The sequence below is a fragment of the Melopsittacus undulatus genome, chromosome 1 (assembly GCF_012275295.1).
Source record: "Melopsittacus undulatus isolate bMelUnd1 chromosome 1, bMelUnd1.mat.Z, whole genome shotgun sequence".
NCBI lineage: Eukaryota > Metazoa > Chordata > Aves > Psittaciformes > Psittaculidae > Melopsittacus > Melopsittacus undulatus.
The window spans coordinates 93966566-93991338 of NC_047527.1; the positions used below are offsets into that span (position 1 = coordinate 93966566).

At 36.7% G+C, this 24773-nt stretch overlaps 1 protein-coding gene across 1 annotated transcript; it reads right to left on the minus strand.

Moving 5' to 3' along the window:
- Positions 1–11762: 11762 nt before the first annotated feature.
- Positions 11763–18201, minus strand: PRL (prolactin). Its single transcript, NM_001281556.1, is given in 5 exon segments — positions 11763–12236; positions 14172–14351; positions 15823–15930; positions 16342–16523; positions 18122–18201. Coding segments are annotated over 5 exon segments (690 nt in total). The 5' UTR covers positions 18150–18201; the 3' UTR covers positions 11763–12044.
- Between the last annotated feature and the right edge of the window lie 6572 nt (positions 18202–24773).

Sequence of the window (24773 nt, forward strand, 5' to 3'; positions counted from 1 at the left end):
CACCAGGAAGTAACTTGGATGGACTTCAGCTGGGTGCTCCAAAATCAGCAGTTCTGTAAGAGGTGGGACTTTGGCTCCAAAACTTTTCTGTCTTCCCTTTGGGGGTGCTACAGTGAGAATTTGCTGCTCTGGAAGAATTTGAATGAATCTTTACATGTCCTTTATTTGGAAAAGGCCAAGAAACAATTCTAATGAAATGGGTGCATATCAGTATTTTCACACAAAGACATTTCCAGAAAAGGTGTGTTTACCATTTGAACTACTGGTTAGGAAATCTCTTCAATATCTAATAGCAATGATATGGACAGACTTAGAGTCAAAACCTGATTTTTTATAATTTGAATATTGAGTATGTTGATTGAAATTTATTTTAATATAAAAGACTTCTGCAGGGACCTACTCTCAGGGATTGTGTTTTTTAAAGCTTGTTTTGCATATTAACATTAACCTGTCTTCTCCTGCTTTTACTTTTTTTACTCTTTGCACTACAGTTCTGTACTTCCTGACAATTTTATAGACTAGGGCGAGTTAATATCATTGCCACTAGCCCAAGGGAGTTGCACAGGGTGAAATGAATCATAGAATCATAGAATCGTTCGGGTTGGAAAGGACCTTAAGATCATCTAGTTCCAACCCCCTGCCATGGGCAGGGACACCTCACACTAAACCATATCACCCAAGGCTTCATCCAACCTGGTCCTGAACACTGCCAGGGATGGAGTATTCACTACCTCTCTGGGCAACCCATTCCAGTGTCTCACCACCCTAACAGTAAAGAATTTCTTCCTTATATCCAGTCTAAACCTCTGCTGTTTAAGTTTCATGTTAAGTTTCATATGAAGGTAATCATATGTTGGCAACTTATCCATTGGACATCCATTGATGGAGAACAATCTCAGTGTAGAACCTCATATAGGTAATGCATCCAGTCCTAGTGAAGCATATACACCAGATTTCTTTGTGACTTTGCTGTGAACTTTCAGTGGAGCCAGACAATCTTTGGGTTTTCTGTAGAGTCCACTCAGAGATAGAATATTAGTCTGGGGGGACAGTTCTGCTCCCCACTTTACTCAGTTTTGTACTGACAAAGACTTTCCTCTCATGAGTTATTTACTCTGTATTATGTCAATTTTTACTTAGCACATGGTGGTCTGGTCTCTCTCTCTATTTCAAGCTGAAACCTGTGACCCAATAGCTGGTACAAAGCAACTGGGGACTCAAAGAACAAAGCTTTCCTCATTTCTGTTTTTAAGTCAGTCAGGTCATTGTTGCTGCCAATGATATTCTCTTCTGTATCTTTTATATACATAAATATTATGTACCTATGTTGGTATGCTTTGGGGATTAAACTGTAACATTGATTGTTTATGCTGTATTACATTAGCCATCCCACTGAAGTCAACAGGAGTACCCACACCAAGGAGGAATGTAGGTCTGAGCTTTTGATTCCTGTAACAGTCTTCTTTAACCAAACCAAAATATTACTCTGTGTTTGGATTATGCTTACTTGCAGCTGAGAGATGATTGTTTGTCTTTCAAATTCCATTCACATGACTATCTTTTCATAACTGGTATATGATAATTTATACTACATGTTCTCAGGACTATGTCATGTGAAAAGTAATATTTAGATAGCCAAATATCTGACACAGAAAGTATACGACTATCACACACACATATGCTTAGAAGTCCAAGAAATCACATCTCCCAAGTTGCTCATATCTTTCCCTTTCACTGTTTGTGTTGGTTTCTTTTCAGTAAATACAACTGCAGATCTTTGGCCTTTGCCACATGTCAAATAAGGATAAGAATCCTCTGCATGAAAGTCAGTTTTCAAATGTAAATGGAACAGATATGTAGAACTCAACAGTTTTCCTATATAACATATATCTTTAAACTGCCAGGTTATACAGGTGCTTCTGCAGGGGGTAACTTGTACATGCAAGAACCCATTTATGTAGATTAAAAAATCTGAGTGAGTAAAATAAAATATGCTTATAGCATAAACTTTGGCATATGCACACTTTGCTAGAGTAATTGATGGAATGAATATCAAATACCTCATCTAAGGACATAAAAATCAGAAATGCCTGAAGTCACTAAAAGAGAGCACAAAGGATTTTTGTATTTTTTTCCTTTTACAATATTTTGCTAGATTCTGAATATGTTATTCTGTGCACTGTCTTCCTTAAACATAATACAATGATAGGAAAGCTGCTTTTCTTTCTTTTTTTTCTGTTTTGATTTTTTTGTTTGTTTTTTTTTTGTTATTGTAGTTATTACTTTGCTAGGGAGATTGTAAGTAAGTACCTAGAGTTTATATTTGGAAGTATTTAGCTACTCCATTCCATTTGAATTAACATACAATACCATCTTTCATTCTGTATTTCTCACAGGAAAATTTTTTGCTTGGAAGATATGATTCTGGGAATTTGCTAATTGTCCTTGCCATAATATCACTTCTGAAAGGATTAAGTCTTTAAATATTGTAGTTCAGTAGGACTGCTCTTAATCTTTACTATAATAGCAAATACCGAATGTCAGACCTTTTTAACGTTCCAAATTGGAAATGTCTTTTATCTCTCTAAAATGAGTGGAAGCTCCACATGTATAAATATGAAAGTAGGGAATTGTTACCCCAAATATAGCTGGATAGGATAATTGGAAAGGATTAATTTGCTTCATGTGGCTTTGAGGGAGATGAGTAGTCTGCTGTGTTCCCAGGAAATAGTTCAGAATTTGCTTTTGCTGGTGCAGAATTGTCTGCAAATTTTGCATGCTCAAGTAGTTTTAGGTATAACTGTTTCTGAAGAAGTAATCCAAAGCAAAACCTCAGGTTTCCCCTGTATGAAGCTTATTCATATTGCTAGAGCCTTTTTACATGATATTTTGAATATTGAAAATATATTGCCCCTTCATTTTAATATTCATGCAATAGAATTTCTTTCAAGTTTTGAAGTGGAATAAGTTATACGTGTGTATATTCAACAAGATTTAGAAGACTGAGTCAAGAGAATTAGCCCATGTAAATGCAGGTTTAGATGTGTACTAGCAGTACAGTTTGAGACAGAGAGCCTCAGACTGTGAGGCTTTTCTCAGTCCTGGGTCGGAAGCTGGTTAGTCAAGCTCTTGTACTACTTGTCTGCTCCCGTAGTTTTACCTGAGTTGCATTTTCCTTGCTTAGCTCCCCTCTTCCTATGCGAAGTCACTTGCTCAGCAGTCTAGCTTTGACCTATTTGACCTTGCCTGTTTCCTTTCTGCTGTATGATAGTTCAATAAAGGTACTGTGCAAGCAATCCTCTAACATATTGCTAGCTGGACAGAAGCTGACATGAACCTTCTAGGAAAGCTGAGGTGTGGTGTAATATCCAAATTGACCTGCAGTCAGCAATTTTAAGGTGTTATCACTGAAAAGCAGAGGGGATTGATTGGATGTGCCCTGAAAGAATTAATAGAATATCCATTTTAATGCTCTCCTAAGAATGAAGGCATGTTCTGCAGAAATCCAGTCCAGCATGTGTGCTAACACAGCAGCATGTGGGCCAGCTGGACCTCCTACAGGGTGAAACCCTGCAGTCTCTGTGGTCTCTGGTGTCTTTGGACTAGTCCCTCCTCAACAAAGTGGTTCTTTAGAAACAAAATCTGTAGGGGCTGTATTTAGATGTAAGACCTGAGGGGGAAAGAAGTCCCAGAATCCCAATAGCAAACTGTTCAGCTCTAGGGCTGCAAGAGTACCCAATGGTGTGGAATATCTTACTGCACTGGTGGGTACTAAGGTTCCAACATTCAACTTTTACAGATGCAGATCAAAAGTCTGCATTTCTCCCTTCATTGTAGATGCAAGGTAATCTGCTTGAATGTAGAGAGTAGGTTGCTTATCATCTGGTATGGTGATGCAGAGAGTCAGCCTCAGCTGCAGACTCAATAAACCATGAAATAGATGAGTTTTATGAGGTATATAATTTTGTATTATACAGTGTAAGAAAACAGTGACAGCTACCTAAGAGTGGCTATAGGGCTGTAGAAGAAAGTATTTCCATGTATGAAACACCTACAAAACATCAGTAGGTTATGTGCTTCAGTGAGAAAATATACTTGGGGTAGGACCTGTGATTCTTAATGCTGTCATGTAAAAGCTATTCACTGTTTTAATTGTGCAGATGTCACCTTAGTCAATGGATCTGTGTAATGCAAAGCCCTGTCTTGAACTAAAACCTCAAGAATGAAAAAAAAATATTTTTACTCATTCAAACACACAAGGCTGTTAGCTAAATTTGGAGAAATACAGGTAACTGTGCAGAAAACTGTAGGTGATGCAAAGCCTACACTTATGAACAAAAATGGTTTAATTGGAGGATGAGAAATGCCTCAGATCCTCAGAAATCAAAACAACCAAGCACTAGTCAGATGCCAGGCTTGTGTTTTACTGTGCCATCAGCAAGTCAGTCTATTTACTTTGTGGAAAACTGACTGCTGTCTCTTGTGCAAAGCAGGGTTTAAAACATTTCTTCACTCCTGTGGCAGTTCCTGGTATTCTTCAAGTGCCGTTTTCTGAGTCTGGACCTCCTACATTTCCATGTTTGTCAGCAATGCGCATGACTAAAATGGTATTTTCATATTTCAGTGCAATCAGGGCCCCTTAAAGCAGAGGGTTGCAAGTGTGAAAGAGAGATATGTTGTTCCCTAATGGCTTATTACCATCCCATTTGCAATTCAGATCAGTTCTAAATTGACTGAAATTTTTAAACACATAGCAGGCAGTTTAAACTAATGATTGTCTGGAGGTTCACATCTGACATGAACTAAGCTTCTGCTCAAAACAAATTGCAGATAATTCCTCCCTTAGAGTCAAAATGTCACTTTTTACACTGTGCATTGTTGCCAGATTTTGTCAGTTACATTAAAAAGAAAAAAAAAACCACACCAAAACCCACAAAAAATCTGTTACCCGCTGAATGTTCTGAATTAGAAAACAAAGTTGTGGTTGTTTCCACCCTCCCCCCTATTTACAATAATGTATATGTGTGCCTGGCAATCAGTAGCCTGATGAAAAATACTTCTCCTGCCCCAGCTTCCAGCCCACGCTTAAGGCCCCAGGGGCAGCCCTGATGGGCTGTGCTGAGTGTTGTGCTCTTGGGTGTGAACAATGGCCAGTGCTGGCACATAGATTTGGAGCTGCCTTTTCTTCTGGCCATGGACGTGTAGTAAAACGGTCTTAATACTTTGATGTTTCTATTTTTCAATACCCTACCTTCTAACTGCTGCTTCAAGAAGTTACACAGAGTTTGGGTTCAGTTCCATCGGGATTTCAGATTCCATAGGTTTGATGATGATAAAAATGGAAGCTCTTTAAAAATGTGCAGTGTGGTGGAAAGAGTATGTTTAGTATATGATTAAAATTGTGTTTCCATTGAAAGAAATAGCACAAGAAAGACATGGACATGCTAGAGTGGGTTCAGGGGACAGTCACAGATACTTGAAAGGCTGGAGCACCTCTCCTATGAGGAAAGGCTGAGAGAGTTCGGGTTGTTCAGTCTGGAGAAGGCTCCAGGGCGACCTTATTACAGCCTTTCAGTATATAAAAGGGGGTGTCATCCTCTAGTGACAAGAGGCAACATTTTTAAACTGAAAGAGAATAGGTTTAGATTTGACAAAAAGAAGAAAAAATTACAGTGAGGTTGCAGAGAGCATGTTACCTGGTGAAGTTGTGGATGCCCCATGATCACAAGCATTCAAGGTTAGGTTAGACAAGGTTTTGAGCTTCCTGTATGATTTGTCTAGAGAATCATCTCCCAGACCATTGCAGGTAGGTTAGACTGGGTGATTTTTAAGGGTCCGTTCCAACCCAAACAAATCTATAGATTCAGTGCATGTTTTGGAGGAAAGCATGTGGTTTCTTGACTATCCCCACAAAATGTGTTTTGCAGTTCAAGGCTGTAGCACTCATTCTACAGCTTTGCTCTCCTGTTTTGTCCCCAGTAAGATTTATGCCATGACACTAGATATATAATATTACCTTTAATTTAGGCCAAGAGAGAATTCATAATCCCTTTGATAAAGAGGCTATATCAGGTATGCCATGCTTTGATATTGAGGTGATGTGTAAGATATGAATAATTAAACAGGTACCTTCTCCCTCTCAGAGCAATAGCCTTTTTTCTTTTTCCTTTTTTTGTGAGTTATGACATGGGCAAGGAGGCTTGTCTGGAGACAGAAAACATCTTTTTCAGAACAGTGCTATTATCCACCACTGTATTAAAAGCTTCAAGATTTGTTTTTGTGTGAATCTCTTCATGTCTTATATTCGCCTAAGCCTTACTTTAACTTAGATGGAATCTCTAGTGAAAATAAAAATAAATGGGTATCCTAAATTTCTTGCAAAGCATTCCTGATGCTTTTGCTTTATATTTTTCATGATACCATCCATCAAAAGCTAATCTCTCAATAAACTCAGGCTGTGCATTGCACTTTCTTCCTTCACGTGGCCCTTGAGAGAACATGAGAGTTTTCTAATACAATGAAGTATTTTCTAGTACAAGATGATAAAGAACAGAATCTTTTTTATTTTCTCACTTTGATGCAACAGGAAAACAGAATAGTTTTCTTGCAAATATCACAAAAGTCACTTTAAAGAATTTTTGAGCTGTTTATTGCATTAGCTTTGACATGAGGACCCATAGTCTCTGTTGTGTGGGTCTTATGAAGATACCATGCAAATCAAATTAATTAAGTGGTTTCTGTTATATTAAGTTATAGTACACATGCTGTAGGTCCAGAATGTTGGAATATCCAAAAGATTCTGAGGATTATTTAGGCTTGGAAAATCATGAAAAGGCTTAGAAACCTTTTTGAGTTATATGAACTATTTTTGCCCATGAAATCATGCTGGAAATCTCTCAAGAATGGCTCCTGGGAAGATTATTGTTATTTCAGTCATCTGCCTAAAGAAAGGGCCTATTGTCATGGATGATTATCGACCTAATCCTGCAAACCATGCACAATGCTTTCTAGCATGAACTCAATAAAGGTAAGCACAGTAATATCTATATATTTTTCAGGAATTATTTCTAATTATTAGTGATAGAGTGAAAAGAATGACAGAGGGACAACCTGTGTTGTATACCGCACTTTGCATACTTCCAATTTCTACTTGTTTGAATTATAAGTAAACAGAGAAGGGAAGGGACCATTTTTTTGTTTAGTGTTAGTGTACAGTACAGCCTTAGTCGATAAATGTGGTTCTAGTTTTTCTGATAATACTGTGAAAGCTGTAATATTCTTCGCTAACTTCTGACTGATACTGAAAGCTGGAGAGAGGTAGTCAGCTTGATTGGTGAAAAAACTCCATCAGTAAATGGGAATATTTTTATAATTAGTAATTTAATGCACAAATTAGCATATTTGATGACTCACACTGTCACTCATAAGAATTAATAAGAGATCTGAACTCTTCAGTGTAATGAACCATTTATTAAAAAGGGAAAAGTGTTCCCTTTTTATTAGTGTGGTGATGTTTGACAGGAAAAGTAATTTTTTGAGGGACTTCTACTCATACATATTGTCAGTAAATACTATTCCTTTTTTATACTTGGCAAAGCACCTTTTGGTAGCAGACTGGGTAAAATGTAAATAACTGTTCGTTGTAAAGGTGTTCTTTAACAAACTTTGACTGCTATCTATGCAATATTTTCTTAAAAGGTTGTGAAATTTAGGCATTTCCAGTTAAGGGCTCTGACCAAGACATGTCCTTAAGACTTTTAGTGGAACCAGTGTCAATAGTAAATAGGAAATGAACATTCATCTACCTATACATTAGTACTTCTTGAGCCAGAGACCAAGTGTTTCTGTGACCCTGAAAGCCTTTCTATCACCTCCTTTCTCTCAGGTTTTTACCACTTACAGTGTGTACAGGGGAAGAAAAATAAGATTTGGTTGAACTTGATGATCTTAAAAGTCTTTTCCAACCTAGGTGATTCTATGATTCTATGATAACTGGCCAATAAAACTCAAAGAACTTCAGAACTCCTTCATAAGGAAAGGAAGAAGAAGTGATTATATCCTGCAATCCTCTTTTGGACACATGAATTAGAAGGCAGTATGCCATGACAACTTATTGTTCCCACACTAAGCAGGATGTTAGTGTGAGATTCTAGTGTTTCTTGGATAATTAAAAGAGCATAAACATGATGGCATGAAAGAGAATTAGTGACAAAGTAAGCAGTGGGGGTTTCCCTCAATGCAAAATACAATTATAGATTAAAACATAGGCTTTGTTTTTTCCTTTAAAATGGAATTGTATTTTCTTTCTGTTCCATAGAATCTGCACATGGGACCTTAAAACAAAAATAAATCAAAAAATCAAAGAAAATGGAAGAACTCTCTGAACCCTTCTTTTCACCAAAGATAAGGACAATATGTGCTGCTTTCACCTGTGTGGAAAAAAGATACAGTTCAGAGGACATTAGGCACCACTACTTATCTGTTTTAATTTCCTTCTCAGAGTTGAATGTATGAAAGGAAATGAGAAATCACTTTGAGAAAATGTGCATTTTTAAGAAGTTCAATTATGGGGGAATATATCTAAATAAAAACTTAAAATCCCAGTGATAGTAGATATTGTTGAAATGTTATCTGATAGTCATTACTATTTTTTTTTTAAAAACTACTGGAAAACAATGGCTGACCTACTTGTTATTTTCCAAGGGTGATGTTTCTTAGAATGTAGCTTCATTCCTGAAGATGGATAAGACCATAAGGAACTTAAAAAAGGTATAACTATGTTCTAAAAGTAGTTTAAAACTCTTTTTTACACATAGCATAAACCTATGGATAGTTAGTCTTATATTTGAATTGAATAGAACTTTGAGGGTCAGCTTCAGTCTTCAAGATTTACCAAAGTAATTTGCAGCTGGGTGTTGGTCTCTTCTCCCAAGTAAGAAGTGATAGAACAAGAGGCAAAAGCCTCAAGCTGTGTCACAGGAGGTTTAGATTGGATATTAGGAATTTATTTTTTTTCCCAGAAATGATGATCAGGCATTGGAACAGTTTGTCTAGGAAGTGGTAGATTCACCGTCTCTGGAAGTGTTAAAAAACCACGTAGATGAGGCCCACAGTTATGTGGTTTAGTGGTGGTCTTGGCAGCCCGGGGTAAAGGTTGTACTTGAGGTCCAACCTTCAAGGTCTTTTCCAACCTAGTTGAATCTGTGATTCTGTGATTTTAAATTTAGTGCCGTCTATGTAAGCTTGAATATAATTTTCAAAGGGAACAGAACTGAGCCTGTATTTCAGTCATGTGGTGGACCTTTCCTTTCCATTCCTGAAAGTAAGTAATCTTAAATAAACAGAAGTAAATAAACCAGCAGAGATTTAACTAAGGCAAACTTGAGTATTGAATAAATAATTTGAAAACCAGGCATTTCAAATGCTAGAAACCTGAAGTAGCCAGAAGTTAGTACACTTGGAAGAAAACTCTTACAGATATCAGTTTCTTCCATTTTGAAAGAACATGCTTCTTCTAAATTCAGTTCTGTATAAGAGATTAGCTATGTAACTATTTTTATTGGATGAAAGACAATACTTTTTATGTCTTATGAGTATGCACTAATTAGCAAAATATTAGTGAGATAAGAATGTATTGTTCCTATGAGCAACTTAAAAAAATGAGAATTGCCAATTTTCCTATATTGTGGCTTGAACATTCAGAGTCTGAAGGCATTGTCTGTGCCAGGGCACTTGACAATGAAGGTGTAGCTTTGAATGTGCTCATGGGGTTTGATGTCTTTCTGTCTTTGTGACAGCTGTGATGACTCAGAATATTAACCAGATCACTTTTAAATACCCCTTTAACTAAACAGCTGCAAACCAGATAGATAGCTTTTCAGTTGTTTAGAATCTTTTAAAGCCATTCTTTTCTATCTTTTTTTATGAAATTAAAACCTCATAATTGTACTAAACCAGGCTATAATAAAGCCAGTGCATGCAAGTTTTAAGCAATTGTTTTAGCACTGTAATTTTTAAGCACATAATGAAAGTCATTGTTTCAGATCTAGTCATGTAAATGTAAAATTATGAATGTCTGCCCTATTAATCAAGTTGCTTTTGAATTCTAAAGAGATTCTGAGGTAGGAGTTTACTCAGCGAGACATAGTTGTTTTTCTAGCTCAATACTGAGTAGTCCCATTATTCATGTTTCTTTTGAATAAGAACTCACACTGTAATTCTAAGCACTTGTGATAATTACAAAGGATATTTTTTTCCTTTTACTTTTTATAATTTTTTTTCCCATTGGCATGATAACAGAAAATAGAATATTATGATAATATTAAATTCTAGTTTGAGCACTTGCATTTTGCCTGGCAAATTTTATCTATTTTCTTTCTTGACTGTGATGTTATACAGCTGTGTATTGTGAAGTTGCTGTTGCATATGCCTGAAGATTTGTGCATTTCAAACCTTATGAAAGATGTCAGTTATGACTGCCCAACAAGAAATTTGTTTGCTGTACAGGTAGTTTTATATATATTAAAAATGAGCTTAGTATATACTTATCCAGATAAACTCTGAGGCAGTCAATAATTGAAAACATGAAGAGATTTAAAGGCCATCATATATATATACACACACACACATAATTAGAAATGTAAGTATGGTTACATCCCTATAAAGATGGCAAAAATTAGACTTTTCTAGCAGTTTGGGTTATCTAATCCCTTATATAAATACCCATCATGGTTGTGCTTATTTTATTGTGGTAATGAGCAGTTTAAGCCCTCAAACCCATCTTCTGTGGTGCTTCACTCTTCCTATAAACTGGCTTAATTCTGGAGCAATGCAGCAGGCTTGTTTAGTGGGAAGCCACACCCAGGAGAAGCTAATTTGAATTTAAGATCCTCTTTGGTGAAGCTGTGTGATGAAGCCAAGGTTGAATTTGTTTATAGCTTACAAAGAATATTGATATGGTCAATGACTCCAGCTGCTCTTTATCTTCTTATTTGCTGTGTGATTGCAAGCCAGAGGTTTTATTTAAATTTTTCAATTGTTTTGGTCTTTCCTATTTTCCAGTGTTTAACTGTGATGTTTTGACATGGGTGACCAAAAATTTTTGAGTGTGACTAAACCCAAAGACAATGTGGGTTAGGACAGCAGACACCTTAGCTCAGCTAGTACCTTTTTGTAGCTTGAAAATTTTCTGAGCAACCTCAACCACCACACTTCTGAGGAATGGGATGGGTAGGTACGACATAAAGGCCCGGCAGTTCCTTTTGGAACTTAAAATCTTTGCCGTCATATAGTCATCTCAAAAATAATGAACTTTTGTTTGGAATTACTTCTTTCCAAATAGTCAGGAGAGATGTAGATATACCTGATCTCTGTTTTTTAAATTCCAGATGTGTCTTTTTTCTCCATGGACCGCATGGGAAATCAATGCCTGTTAGCCAGGATAGATTTCTTACATGTCTCTCACCTACTCAGGCAATGTTTGTACAAAGTAAAAGCATCAATCTAAGTATACTGGATTTCAGACCATACTTTTAGTGTAGGGAAGTGTCATGTAATAGGTGACTAATCTGTTTGTGTTCTTCAGCAGTTTTTTTCCTTCTTTTTTGGAGAGGGAGTAAAGAGCAATGGGTGTAAAACATCCTTTCACCAATAACTGGAGACTGAGATCCAGAAAGAGAAGATACCATTAAAGGTATAAATCGTATCAAATACTTTTCATTCGCTGATACCACTCAGTGTTATGCACTTTTGGATTTAATAACTTTTTTTTTTTATCTACATTATCTGATTACCACTGAAATTCTACCAGGTGAGGAGATTAGACACAAAAGTGTATTCTTGTCATACAAGTATTTATAACATTTTAAACACCAAGATAAATGATCCTAATTGTTGTAGCCAGAATTTACACTAACATGTCTGAAAAGTACTGATGTTTCTGATACTGTGAAGTGTGACTTTTCATAAAGTTTGCAATGAAAAGTGGCAAAGCAACAAGAACATCATGATGAATGATTTTGGTAAGTGATCAGGCCCATGAGTAGTTAACAATTGCTATCGTGTATTAGGCGGCACTTCAGAACTTTGAGATAGTTGTCAATTTTGTGGGAATCTCGGCGGAGGCAATGCAGCAAGTTGTAAAAGGCAAAGAGTCTGGAGTCCTCATCATCGAGTTGCAGGGAAGGAAGGCCTTCCCATGGAGAGTAAATTTCATTTCCAATCTCACCAGAATGAACCTGAAGACATGAAATGATACTGTAATAAATGATAGTGAATCTGGCTAGACGTAGAGCAGAGCATCTAAAATACTGACTTTAGGGAATGCTAGTTACTAGTGTATGGCTTGGAAACTGTTTCCTGTTATGATTGCCACTATTCTATATAATGTATTATATCTTCATGAAGATTTTGAATGAACTTGTTAGATTTTCCAGTTTATTTCCCTAAAATATGTAAAAAGCTTAACTGTATCAACAGTGTTTTAAGATAACTAGTGTGTTAACCAATATCCAGAGGAATCTGCAAAGAAAGCAAACCTCTCTTCATGCATGGACTCATCAGTGACATCTCTTTTTGATTCCTTCCACCTTGAAATCTTTGTTAACACTTGTTCCTAAACCTCTTTCTGTGTATCTCCAGATTTATCTCTACCCATGTCTTAGGTGAGTTCTTTGTGATACAGGTAGCTATAGGAGCACATTACCAGACAAATGTCTCAACAGTTCATCTCCAGATGTACTGTACTTCAGATTCTACAAAAAAGCTAAGTGATACAGTGACCTCTAATATTAGAGAGCTATGTGTAGGACCTCATGTAGTAAGTCAATATCTAGGTAAAGATTGGTTTAGGTCTCTTCACGTGAAAGAAGCAATAATTGATTTTTTTTTCATATCGGAAAAATCTGCCTTTCATATTTCATAGCTGGAAGAATATCTGTGGCTATTGGTGCTTGTGTATCTTCCTTATTTCCCACCAGCTGTACTTTATAAAAGCAAATAGGAGAATATCTGTGGAGCCTCTATCACTCTGTTTAAGCAACAGGAAAAAAAAACAAAACCCAAAAAAACCTACTATCACTCAAAAATGTGGTTTGACACTAATGAATTTGCCAGCCTTGTCTTCAGCCTCCTTCTGTAAATAACGTGAATGAGAAGGTGATGACAGTGTAACTGTATTAGCACCTGACTTCAACTGTTATCTTGGATCCTTGCCTGCACCCTTTTTACTCGTGGATATGGGGCAGAGATGTATTTGATTACACTGATAAATGCATTTGTGGCCTGGATGGGCTAAGATTTCTGAGTAAAGAGACACCTAACTGAAAGAAAGAGACCATGAGTGATGGAAACTGATGGATACAGTGATGGTAACACTCTTAATGCTGTTCAACTGTTCAGAGCCCAAGTAAAAGCTAGTAAAGTCAGAACCCCTTGTTAACATCTAGCTCACTGACAGAATGATATATTCAGGGACTAACAGAGGCCCCTTTAAAAAATAAACACGCTAGAGCTGATTTTATTCAGTAAAGCTTTCAATCAATTACTGATAACAAGGGGTATTTGAGTATGGGTTTTGTCAGAAAGTAGCCTTCTTTCTAACCTTACAAGTGTGGGGGGAACCAAGTCAAAGCCAGTGTTCTGAGGAGCCAATATGGTGGGAAAAGAGAAATGAAAGATACTACAATTAACTTTGTTGTATGCCACAACTTTGCAATAGCCCAGACTTCCAGAACAGTTTTAAACACAGCATCTGCATCTGGAAACTCTACACAATATCTGTATGCATACAGATGTGTATAAACATGCTAAAACACAAATAGAACATATGAAAAACATACATACATCCTTAAAAAATTAGGATTACAAATTCTAAATAGTCAAAGATGGAATGCCAATTACCAGTGTTAGTGATTACACCTTCCCTTGAAGCAGGACTAGAAATACACTGCTATGCCAGTCACATCACATTGTCTCTTTAGAAATTACTAGATAGCAGCAGAAAAGAAAGCTGAAAGAAGAAAGCTGGAAAGTTCTCAGATTCAGCTATGCTGGCTCACATTTTTTCTTAAACATTGTATTTTCTTTTCCAGTTCCAGGAAGGGAGGGCCTATCACTACACGAGTCTTCCTTGCAGCAATAGAGTGGAAGGATGTTAAGGACCTAATACTTACCCGCCCTACTATTTTCTCCATTCCTTCTAGAAGACGCTTGTTTTGCTCTTCGATCTCTACAGCCTTCCAGAGGATGGTATCTGGAGCTTCTTTGATTCTTTGTACTTCAGAGGCCAGATGGATCAGGGGGTCATTCCAGGACCGCAGCACTCCCAGTATTAAATTCAGCAGGTCTTCATGCTACTTACCCACATTAAGAAAAGACAGTTAAAATAGGAAGGCTGAATGCTGGCAAAATTAGGAGGCATTTAGAGCAATGTCCACAGACATAGTGATTTTGGAAATTTATTCCAGGACCTATAACTGAATGTGCCCTATAGTCCTGTCTTAGATACTTCCGTGCAATTGTATTTTTGAAGTTTATCATTGTTGTCATCCTGTTTTAAAATATTGGAACAAGTAGCTGCAATACTATAATGGAAAATATCATTAAACATCCTCTACATTAAAAACTAGCAAACACAACTCTGTTTCAAATCTGAAAAAAAGAACCCAGCCCCAAAACAGAACTCCTTATCCGATTTTGATGAACACTTTAAAATCCAACAATTTTTTTTGCTTGTTTGTTTTTAAGGCTAGTACTAAGTGGATGGTTCATGTTATTGCAGACCACTAAATAGCTTTTATTGCCTCTATGTAACTCATCTGTCCTCCCCTTTGAACAATGGTGCTTCCAGCAATATCTTTCTTGCTTTTAAAAATTGTCCTTTCATGTGGGCAATAAAAATTCATAATGCTTACGGTCACTATAGTATTCAGTCTTTTCTTCTTTGCTAGATCTACTGGATCTGAACACTACCAGACCTCTTACATACCGAGGGCTGTGAGTTCTATTGCTCCAAATAGAATTTCAGAATGAAATACTGAGAGGATGGTGATGCTGGTATTGCAGGGATATGATCACCATGAACTTGGTAAAGAATTCTCACTGGTACACACCCATTCATACACTTGTGTTTATTTTTTTCTCTAGAGTATTTTCCATTTGTACCTGTGAGGACAGGCTGAACAAGACTGTCTTCATCTTCATTTAAGTTTATAATTATTAAATTGACATATGTAGCATGTTTCTCTTTACATGTATTACTATTTTACACTAAAGTCTTTGTATTTGGATAATTACCACTTTTGTTTACTGGTAATATCAAAGATATCTTTTTAGCATTTGTTTAGTAATATCAGTGTTTTCAGTTATTGGAAAACTGTTAAATTCTGCCTACATGCAGTATTCACTATAAAGCAAATGTGTTTTTATGTTTGTTAATATAATAATTGTCTATAAAGTATTTTAAGATAATTTTCAAGGATTGTAATGTTCTCAGTACGGTATAAGCATGGTAACAGGCATTGCTCCATGAGTTTGTATTGTAATTGGAAAAGAGATGCAATGGCTGATTATAATATGCAGAAAATAGAAGGGAAGATGAAAGTTACTGCTATTTACATATTCTATATAGTTTGTAACTCAGTGTCAGCAAATATTAAATAAACATTTCTTGGCTTTTTGGTGATTTCTTCTTCCTGGCTTTTTACTCCAGTTGATCTGATTTCCCTTTCTTTCAGTCTGCTGCCTCTCTATTCCTTAGCCCTCCCTCTTCTCCCACTGCCCTTGCTCTATCTCCTGCTGAATGACATTAGAAATGGGACTTACATGAATCTGCTGAGCTTGCTCCTTATCTTCAGGGGTGGTTAAGGAGGAAGTGTGGCAGCCATTAACAGCTTTTGTAATAAAACCTCTGCCCTGAGCATAGCGTTCATCCTGCAGGTCAGCAAGCATAGGCATTATTGAAACAGATAAGTAATAAGAGTTTCAATTCAAACACTGTATTAACTAATTGTTGTTCCATTGCTTTTATCACTACTTTTATGCTGCAAAGGTCAAAAGTTTCTGGTGAGTCTTTAGTGTGAAACTGGTACCCAGCAAACACCACCCTGTCTCACAGATAAAGAATGATGGGAAAATGGTATCTTTTAATAGAAGTGTTGGAATTCTTAGCAATGGTTAGCACTATACATGGATCTGGTTACTGCTGGGATTATCACTGTCTGTGCAGCAGTTGTGTTTGTTTACTAATTGAATTATTTTATGTGTTAACATATGTTTGTGCTTAAAAATTATTAAATCTATTTATGCTATTTTCTTTCTCTCAGGGAAAGGCAGAGTACTTACAAATTCATTGAACATTTCTGAAGAGAGGAAGTGAATGTAGTGTGAAAGTTTAACTGCTCGGTCAAAAAGTTCCCCAAGGGAAACTTGGCAATTGACAGATCCATTGGGACAGATTGGTAAGGAAGTCACTCCTTCTTTTGTCAGGAGCATGTTGGACACCAGAAGGGCTGCCAGGAACAAACCTGTTCACATTTAAAATAAACAAAAATGGAATCATATTGATTTGTATGAGCACCTAGAAGCAGCTGTCAGAGCCAGAAGCAGGGTGATTTTGGCTGTGCTGTCATGCAGCTCAGAGTACCCCCTGCACTGGCTGTTGAAAATTAATGAAGGAGGAAAGCACTGTAATTCTGTTATCCTTTCCACCCATTGTTATCCTGACTGTGTAGCAGAGCTCTGAGGAGACAGGATAACTTGTGTTGCAGTGTACATGTATTCCAAAGTCTCTTACTATTATGCCTGACTTTATTACATAGTGATAAATGGGAGAAGCAACAAATCAAACTTCTTCTCAGTGAAACATAGATACATAATTATATTTGCACACATTTAAGTTTGGTAAATAGATTGGTTTGGTTGTTTGTTTGCTTGTTTTTTTTTCTTATTTTCCCCCTTCTCCTACAGATCCTTTTCTTCTTTGCAGACATTTGGAGTTTAAATTAATTTTGAGTGAGGGTGGTTAGGTCACTCTCTTAAGGTTTTGATTGTCTTGGGAGCTCCATCAGAAGATTTCCAGCAGCTGTGCTGCTTTGCTGTTTAGAGTTTAACCCTAAATTTCCCACTGCTAAGGAATCAGAGAGAACTTTTGACTTTTCTCCTGAGCTTCTAAAACTGATATAGAGGACTTTTTATTATCTAAACCACAAAACCTCATCTGTTTGAAATTTTTAATCTTAACAGACACAAGTCTTTTATTCAGTGAAATAAAATATGCACAGAAAAACAATGGAAAAATTAAAAGCAAATATTTGGTAAATGAATGAGCTTATTCAAAGAACACTGTTCTGTGCTCTGACAGTTTTAGTTCTGGAAATTGGCCTGCTACCTGTATGCATCCACTAGACTATGCATCCACTAGTCTTGTTTTAAATGCTGAATGAAAGTGTACTCCACAAATCAGACAGCAGAGCTGTCACCAATGTTATCATCTGATAGACTTCTTTCAAGCTTTAGATTCAAGAAAAGTGCATTTACACAATGTTGAAGTAAGTTTTCCTCCTCCCCCCTGAACAAGGTACAGGCTGCCCCATGCTGCAGTTAGGAAAGTTCGCTGGGGAATAATTCATGAATGACAAAACCTGAGACTTGTTGGCCCAGGAAGTTGAAAGTAGTTAGGAAAATATTCACTTCAAAATTGCTACATCACTTCTAGATGTGACTTTTAAATAATGACTTCTAGTCATTGCCTTCTGAATGGTGCAGCAAAGCAATCTGGATCCAGTCTTTCATGTGGAGGTGTCACATCTCTCAAGCCAATTATCTTTGACACTGTCCAATGCAAATGTAATTTTAGGAGAAACAAATTAAGCAAAAAAGAGATCAAGCTACTTTCTAATTCCAAGCTTTGGACACTAAATATTTGAGGTGGAGACATGTTAGTGTGACAGGGATGTTGGAATTAGATGATCTTTAAGGTCCTTTCCAACCCTAAATATTCTATGATTCTATGTTTCACTAGAAGACCTCAGTTCCTAGAGCTGTTACATTTCAGTTGCTTCCTAATTCAATATAAATTTAAGAAATATAAAAGTTATCACCATGTGAATGGCAGAAGTCTTACCTTTCAGTGAAGCCTCCTTATTGCTCATGGCAGAGATCCTGTATGATGACTTGCTCTACCGGAAAGAAGTCTCAATACTTGTTCTTATTCTCTGCACATGCCACTTTTATATACACCATCCATGGTCCATTTTGCATACATTCAGCAGGTCATGGAGTTTGCCTCGATAATTACAAACATCAAATTGCCTTTCTTCCACATTCATATTCAGTATTTTTTGTTTTGTTTTTTTTTATTTTTAACTGTGAGAGGGAATTTCATTAACAAGTCCAGCTGCGGGATTCTAAGTATGGTTAGATGAAGAGAGTGCCAAATCTTTGTCCTGAATGAGGTGCAAATGCCATTGATCCTAGAAAGCTTCAGTTGTACCTAAGACAGGTATTCCCAATGTTTCTAGCCTGCTTTTCCCTTCTCCACAGCTGTCTTCTCATGCTTACTTGTTTCTTCAGGCATCCAATCTGGCTTATACTAAAATTCTGGCTATTTGTGGGAGGAAAACAATATTTTACAATGTCCACAGTGTTGTACTGTTATTTACAGTATATTCTAATATTATAAACAGCATAAATTATACTGAAATTTATCCAGAAAAATGGAACAAAGGCTCCTGGGAAGACAGGTCTCTCTCTGTAAAATTATAGATATGACATCCTGAGTGTATCTCTCCATACAGTTGAGAAAGACATTATACAACTCAAGTCATATAACTGATTCTCAGATCAAGAAATATTTAGAGAAATGGGGGCAGTTCTTATATTAAAAAATGGTGATGTGCAACAATTAAAGAGGAAAAAGTTTTGTTTACTGTTGAATCACGAATGTGTCATGATTAAACCTACCCCAACCTCTAGAAAACCATAACATTGTTTCCTATCCTTGAAAACTCTGTGTAAAAGATAGGTATTTCTACCATATGCAAAACATTTACTGACGTAATTGGTGGGATTTGTTTCCAGATCTAATGGGTCTGTTGTAATCTACAAACTAACCTCAGCAGGTTGGCCCTGTTTTCTTGTTGTGTAAGGCTCATCTGTATGAATATGGATAATCTCTCATCTGTTTCTCAGGTCCATTTACCCATGAAAGGACTTTCCAAATTAGATTATTAAAATGAATAAAGTGTACGGTGTTAATAAATTTTCTTGCCTTTAGACATCTTGTTCTGTACTTGTGGAACAGGTAAGTATGTAAAACTGAACCCTTCATTATTTCATAACTATGAATGCAATTCCTGAAGCACAATGATAAACATAGTAGAATGGTAGAATGTTACAGGGTAAACCATGGAAGGTATCCCTTAGGAAGGAATAAAAGGAGATGCTTCAGCAATAACCCAGAGCTGGTAGCAAGTGGTCTACATCTGTTAAGTTCTAGGATGATTTCTAGAACAGAGGCTGGATCTTGTTTGGATATTGAAGTCCTGCTGAGTAAATGAAGCAGTTGTTGCATGCAGCAGGGAAAAATGGCAATCTGATGAAGGCAGTAAAATTATAACAGGGCCACAGCCAAAATTCTAGAACAGAAGATAAAAAACCCAGCTGTCTTCTAAACCACATTCACATGGCTTATGTTCTTGATTTAACACAGCTTCATTTGAAAAACTTCTTCAATAAGATTACAGGTTAGCTTGAAAAATCCTGGTATCTTATAACATTAGAAAAGTCCTGTGGCTAAGAGGAATGAATGCTTCTTAACCCACTGTTTAATTCTTCATTCACTAGTCTGCTTTTCTTGGCATTTTAAGAGGTTAGTAGCAATGCCAAAATAAGGCATACAGTATTAGGGACTAAATAATGAAGGAAGATGTTCGCGTATTCCTTTGGCAGTGGAGTGCAGGCCACAGTTAGATTTTACTTGGAGGGGCATCCGGTTCACTTGGAACCGACTGCCCCAGGGGTGGAAACACAGCCCTACTGTCTGCCATGGACTGATCCAGACAGCACTGGAACATGGGCAAGCTCCAGAACACCTGCAAAACGTTGATGACATTATTGTGTGGGTGACACAGTGGAAGAAGTGTTTGAGAAAGGGAAGAAAATAATCTAAATCCTTCTAAAAGCATGTCAAGGTCCCTCTGGATGGCATTCCTTCCCTCCAGCATATCAACAGAACCACACAGCTTGGTGTCTTTGGCAAACTTGCTGAGGGCAACACTCTATCTCACTGCTCATTTTCCTGACAAAAATGCTGAACAGCATTGGTCCAAACACAGGTCGCTGAGGGACATCACTTGTTACTGGTCTTCAGCTGGACATTGAGCCATTGACCACAACTCTTTGCATGCGACCATCCAGCCAGTTCTTTATCCAACGAGCAGTCCACCTATCAAATTGATGTCTCTCCAATTTAGACACAAGGATGTCATGTGGGACAGTGTCAAATGCTTTGCACAAATCCAGGCAGATGACATCAACTGCTCTACCCCTGTCCATCAGTTCCGTAGCCCCATCAAAAAAGGCCACCAAATTGGTCAGGCAGGATTTCCTCTTTGTGAAGCCATGCTGGCTGTCACCAAGCACCTTGTTGGTTTTCATGTGCCTTAGCATGCTTTCCAGGAGAATCTGCTCCCAGATTTTGCCAGGCACAGAGGTGAGACTGACTGGTCTGTAATTCCCTGGGTCATCCATTTTCCCCTTCTTGAAAATGGGGGTTATATTTCCCTTTTCCAGTTGTTGGGAACTCACCTGACTGCCATGATTTTTTTAAATATGGTGGACAGTGGCTTAACAACGTCATTAGCCGGCTCCTTCAGGACCCATGGATGGATTTCATCAGGTTCCATGGGCTTGTACACATTCAGGTTCTTCAGATGATCTCAAATCATATCCTCTCCTACGGTGGGCTAGGGTCTTCATTCTCACAGTTCCTGCATAAAGGTAAAGTTATTTTATCAAGTGTGAGAACTGATGTAGAGGTTAAAACATTTATTTTTGGCTGCATGGGAAGTCTTTTGGAAAAAAAAAATAAATTCCTGATTCCCAGACCTGCATTTTAAGTGAAGGCCACCATTTCTTACTTGTGCCTAAAAGGTGAGAGAAATGAAAGGAGGGGAAAAGTTACAATAATCAGAAATGTATAGCTCCAAATATTAACTTTCTTTTATAAACAAGGACAATATTTTTTCTTTTCTGATTACTTCCTACAATCTCCATGAAAATTTTGTGCAAAAGTCAAGTGGTTTTCTAGGATTCTGTAAAACAAAGGCTTTTCTTCTCCATCTTCTTCATATAGGAAACAGGAGAATTTAAAAAGCATTCTCTCCAAATGTTTTTCTCAACAAAACCAGCAAAAAGGGGGTTAAATACTTTCTTAGTGTGATCTCTGCATGAAGGCTGGTAAAAAATAGATAAGAACATAAGGGAAAATTATTCCATATGGAGAAAGAAAAAAAAAAAGAAATCTTAGGGAGATTTTCAGTTGAAGTTTAAGTACCAGTGTGGTTTTATGCAATTTCAGAAGTAGATGTAAAAATAAAATGGCAGAACGTGTTTCAAAAATCATTTATCAACATTGTCATTATGATGACATATGCCCAAGTGCACCATGGAATATGTGTGAATCCCAAGTAGAATTTAGGCTAATAATAGCAAAAAACTCAGGGAATTTGCACAAAGAATGAAGTAAAAGCTAGCTAGTATATATTTTTGCTGATACTTGAGGTTGCTTGAAGCCTGTGGCTCTGTATTCACTAATGCTGTATCTGCGTATTACCAAGTAACTTGGCAGTATCAATCTTATCTGGTTCACAAAAAAATGCTGTATCTGCGTATTACCAAGTAACTTGGCAGTATCAATCTTATCTGGTTCACACATAATTGCATTATGGCACTTCAGGTGAATTATCCAGAGACCTCTTTATAGTGCTTATCCTGGCTTGATACTTGATACCAGATATGTCTGACTGGTGAAGGTTGGATGATAATGGTCTGACATCTGCTAAGACAAGCATAACCTACAAAACTTTTTGTATAAATGTGAAGTAGAAGAGTCATCCTCTGCTGGTTCATCACTTCATGTCATATGGCTGCAATATTATTTATCCTATATCTTTAATTCAGTTTTCGGAGCTTGAAAGCTAATGATTTTAAAAATGAAGATAAATAAGGGAGATCTCCACCCTACAAAAAAAAATCTTTAAAATAGATTCCTATGAGTACTGCTATACAGTTCAGAATTTGAGCAGTTGTGACAACTTCTGTAGATCTAGTGTATTATTCTTCTTCTGGCATGAGGGAATTACATACATGGTCATAATTTGCCTGATTTCCAAAGCTGTAAGTTACAATCCAGTCCAAATAGAGTATTACAAGCATGCAAGTATTTGCTGCTTTGACCTATAAGATATGGGTACTGTCTGAACTACAGCTAAAAAAGCATGCTTGATTCTGAGGCATATGAACATCACAACTCTGAAGGCTGAAGACCTAGTGATTTAAGCAGATTTTTTTGCTTATTTCCCCATTTGCTTTTACCTTTGATTTATTTTACTCGACCATGTTCTGCTACAAGCAGGAATTTATTCCCCTTAAGATCCTGATTTCAGCTGATCATTCTTCAGGATAAAATAGAATGAAATCCAAGGATTTCCTTAGGGTAGGCACGCCACAGTGAAACTTACTAGTGGACTTCATAATTATTGGTTTTAGATTAAGTATCACTTTTGTGTAACACACTTTTAATAAAAGGTAGTAAATAGTAAAATTGTCGTCAGAAGGCTGCAATTTTCCTGCTAACAAGTGCAGAATAGGAGACATAGGAACCTGGTTTAAATATTTGCATATTTTTAATTCTATGGATAAATGCATCACTGGAAAAACATTTCCTTAAGTGCTTTATGGAACTGGAGTCTGTAAAAGTATGAGGATTTTTTTTTCTTTTTTTTTTAAATTACAAATATATTGAAAAGATCACTGAAGTGTGCACAGAGATTTTGAGCACTTTTCAAGAGGTACGTATTTCCAAGTGTTGTGGTAAATGTTCTGTTTTAGCATGAAGTGTTTGATTTTACTAATGGACAGTATCTCAAAATGGCAAATGAGGATTTTGTCCTGTGCTTTAGAAGAAGTGTATTTTGTTGAAGACCTGTTTTTTCTCATGATGAGAAATGCACTTCAGTAAAATAATTTCTGATATATACATAAGGATTAAATGGAGAGGAAAAGATGAATAGGAATTTTTTTTGGGGGGTAGGTATTAGCTGAAACCAAAGGAGCAGCAAATGTTAGTGCTGATATTGTGATTCTCTGGGAAGACCTCACTTTTTAATTGTGCAGTTATCAGAGGGACGACTGCATATTGCTGCTCAAAATTCTTAATTTCATAATGGGATAGAAGTGGTACTGAAATGATGTGACCTTCAGTTAACTGTTTTTAAGGAAGTATTCCATGTCAGGAGTTCCGCTTGCTGATTCCAAAACTTAGCATATTTTCTTTTCTTCATGTGTTTGTTATTGTCTCTAAACCTAATACACAAATAAAAAAAAATTAAAAATACTGAAGGGATAAGATGCATGCATATTGGGCATCTTCTGACTCATGGAAAATTTGGAACCTCAAATCTTGTCCAGTATTTCATCAGAACTATTTTCCCAATCTTCCACATTTTGAAGATATTTTAATTAAATCCTTCATATTTACTGAACCCAGGCTAGAAATTAATATTGATATAGATTTTCTGAGGACACTTGAAATTGCTTTAGTAAAATGCATTCACCTCCTTCTTAAAGCTAAAATGTTTTCTTTGGGGAAAAAAAATGACTATATATTCTGTGCTGGGTAAAATATGTGTAAATACATACAGATATACACAGCAGGCAAAGCCCAACATAAGCTCTGTGCAGAGGCTGTCAGCTGTTCCAGGGTATCTGGTCGGAATCTCTTATACCTAAAATACTTACAAATGATAGTTATATTGCACATCCAGTAATATAAATTAGGAGGAAATAAATTATAATAAAAATTTGAACTGCTGGAAAGATTGAAGTAAATATTTTTAAAAATAAATAGAAATATCTGTATAGTCAAGAAAACTTTTTTGTAACAAACATTGCTAACCACTCCTTAAAAGGTCAAATACATTAAATTGCACACCTGCAGCACATTTGTATGTTTAAAAATTCATTAAAAAATACTGAAGGTACATTTCTGTTCAATCTCTTCTCTAATGAATATATTTGCATGTAATCACAGCTTTTCTTCTTTAGTGCTTTCTTACTCATTTCCTAAGTCCTCAATCTGTAACCTGATCTTGTGGGATTTGCAAAGCTGAGGCCAAAGTCATCATGGAAATGTCATGACATTGCCGTTATTGGAAGTGCCTAGTCATTATAAAGGGCCGACACAGTGTAGCTTCATGACTGAGTAAGAGCAATATTGTCAGATAGACTGTGACTTGTTACAATAGCCATAGATTTTGCATAGACAGGAAGAGGTGAAGGGATGGTTGTCTGTTTTTCTACAGATCTTTCATTAGTGCCATCCAGTGAAGTGTGCTCATTAAACTTGATGACATGGGAGACACTGCACTGCCCAGCAGCCTATGCATGTCCCTCCCTGATGTCTTTATGCTTTTTCATTCTCATCTATGTATTTTACTTTATTTTTTTGAAGTGGATTATAAAATTATTATTTGAGCTACTTCAAACACAGCTCT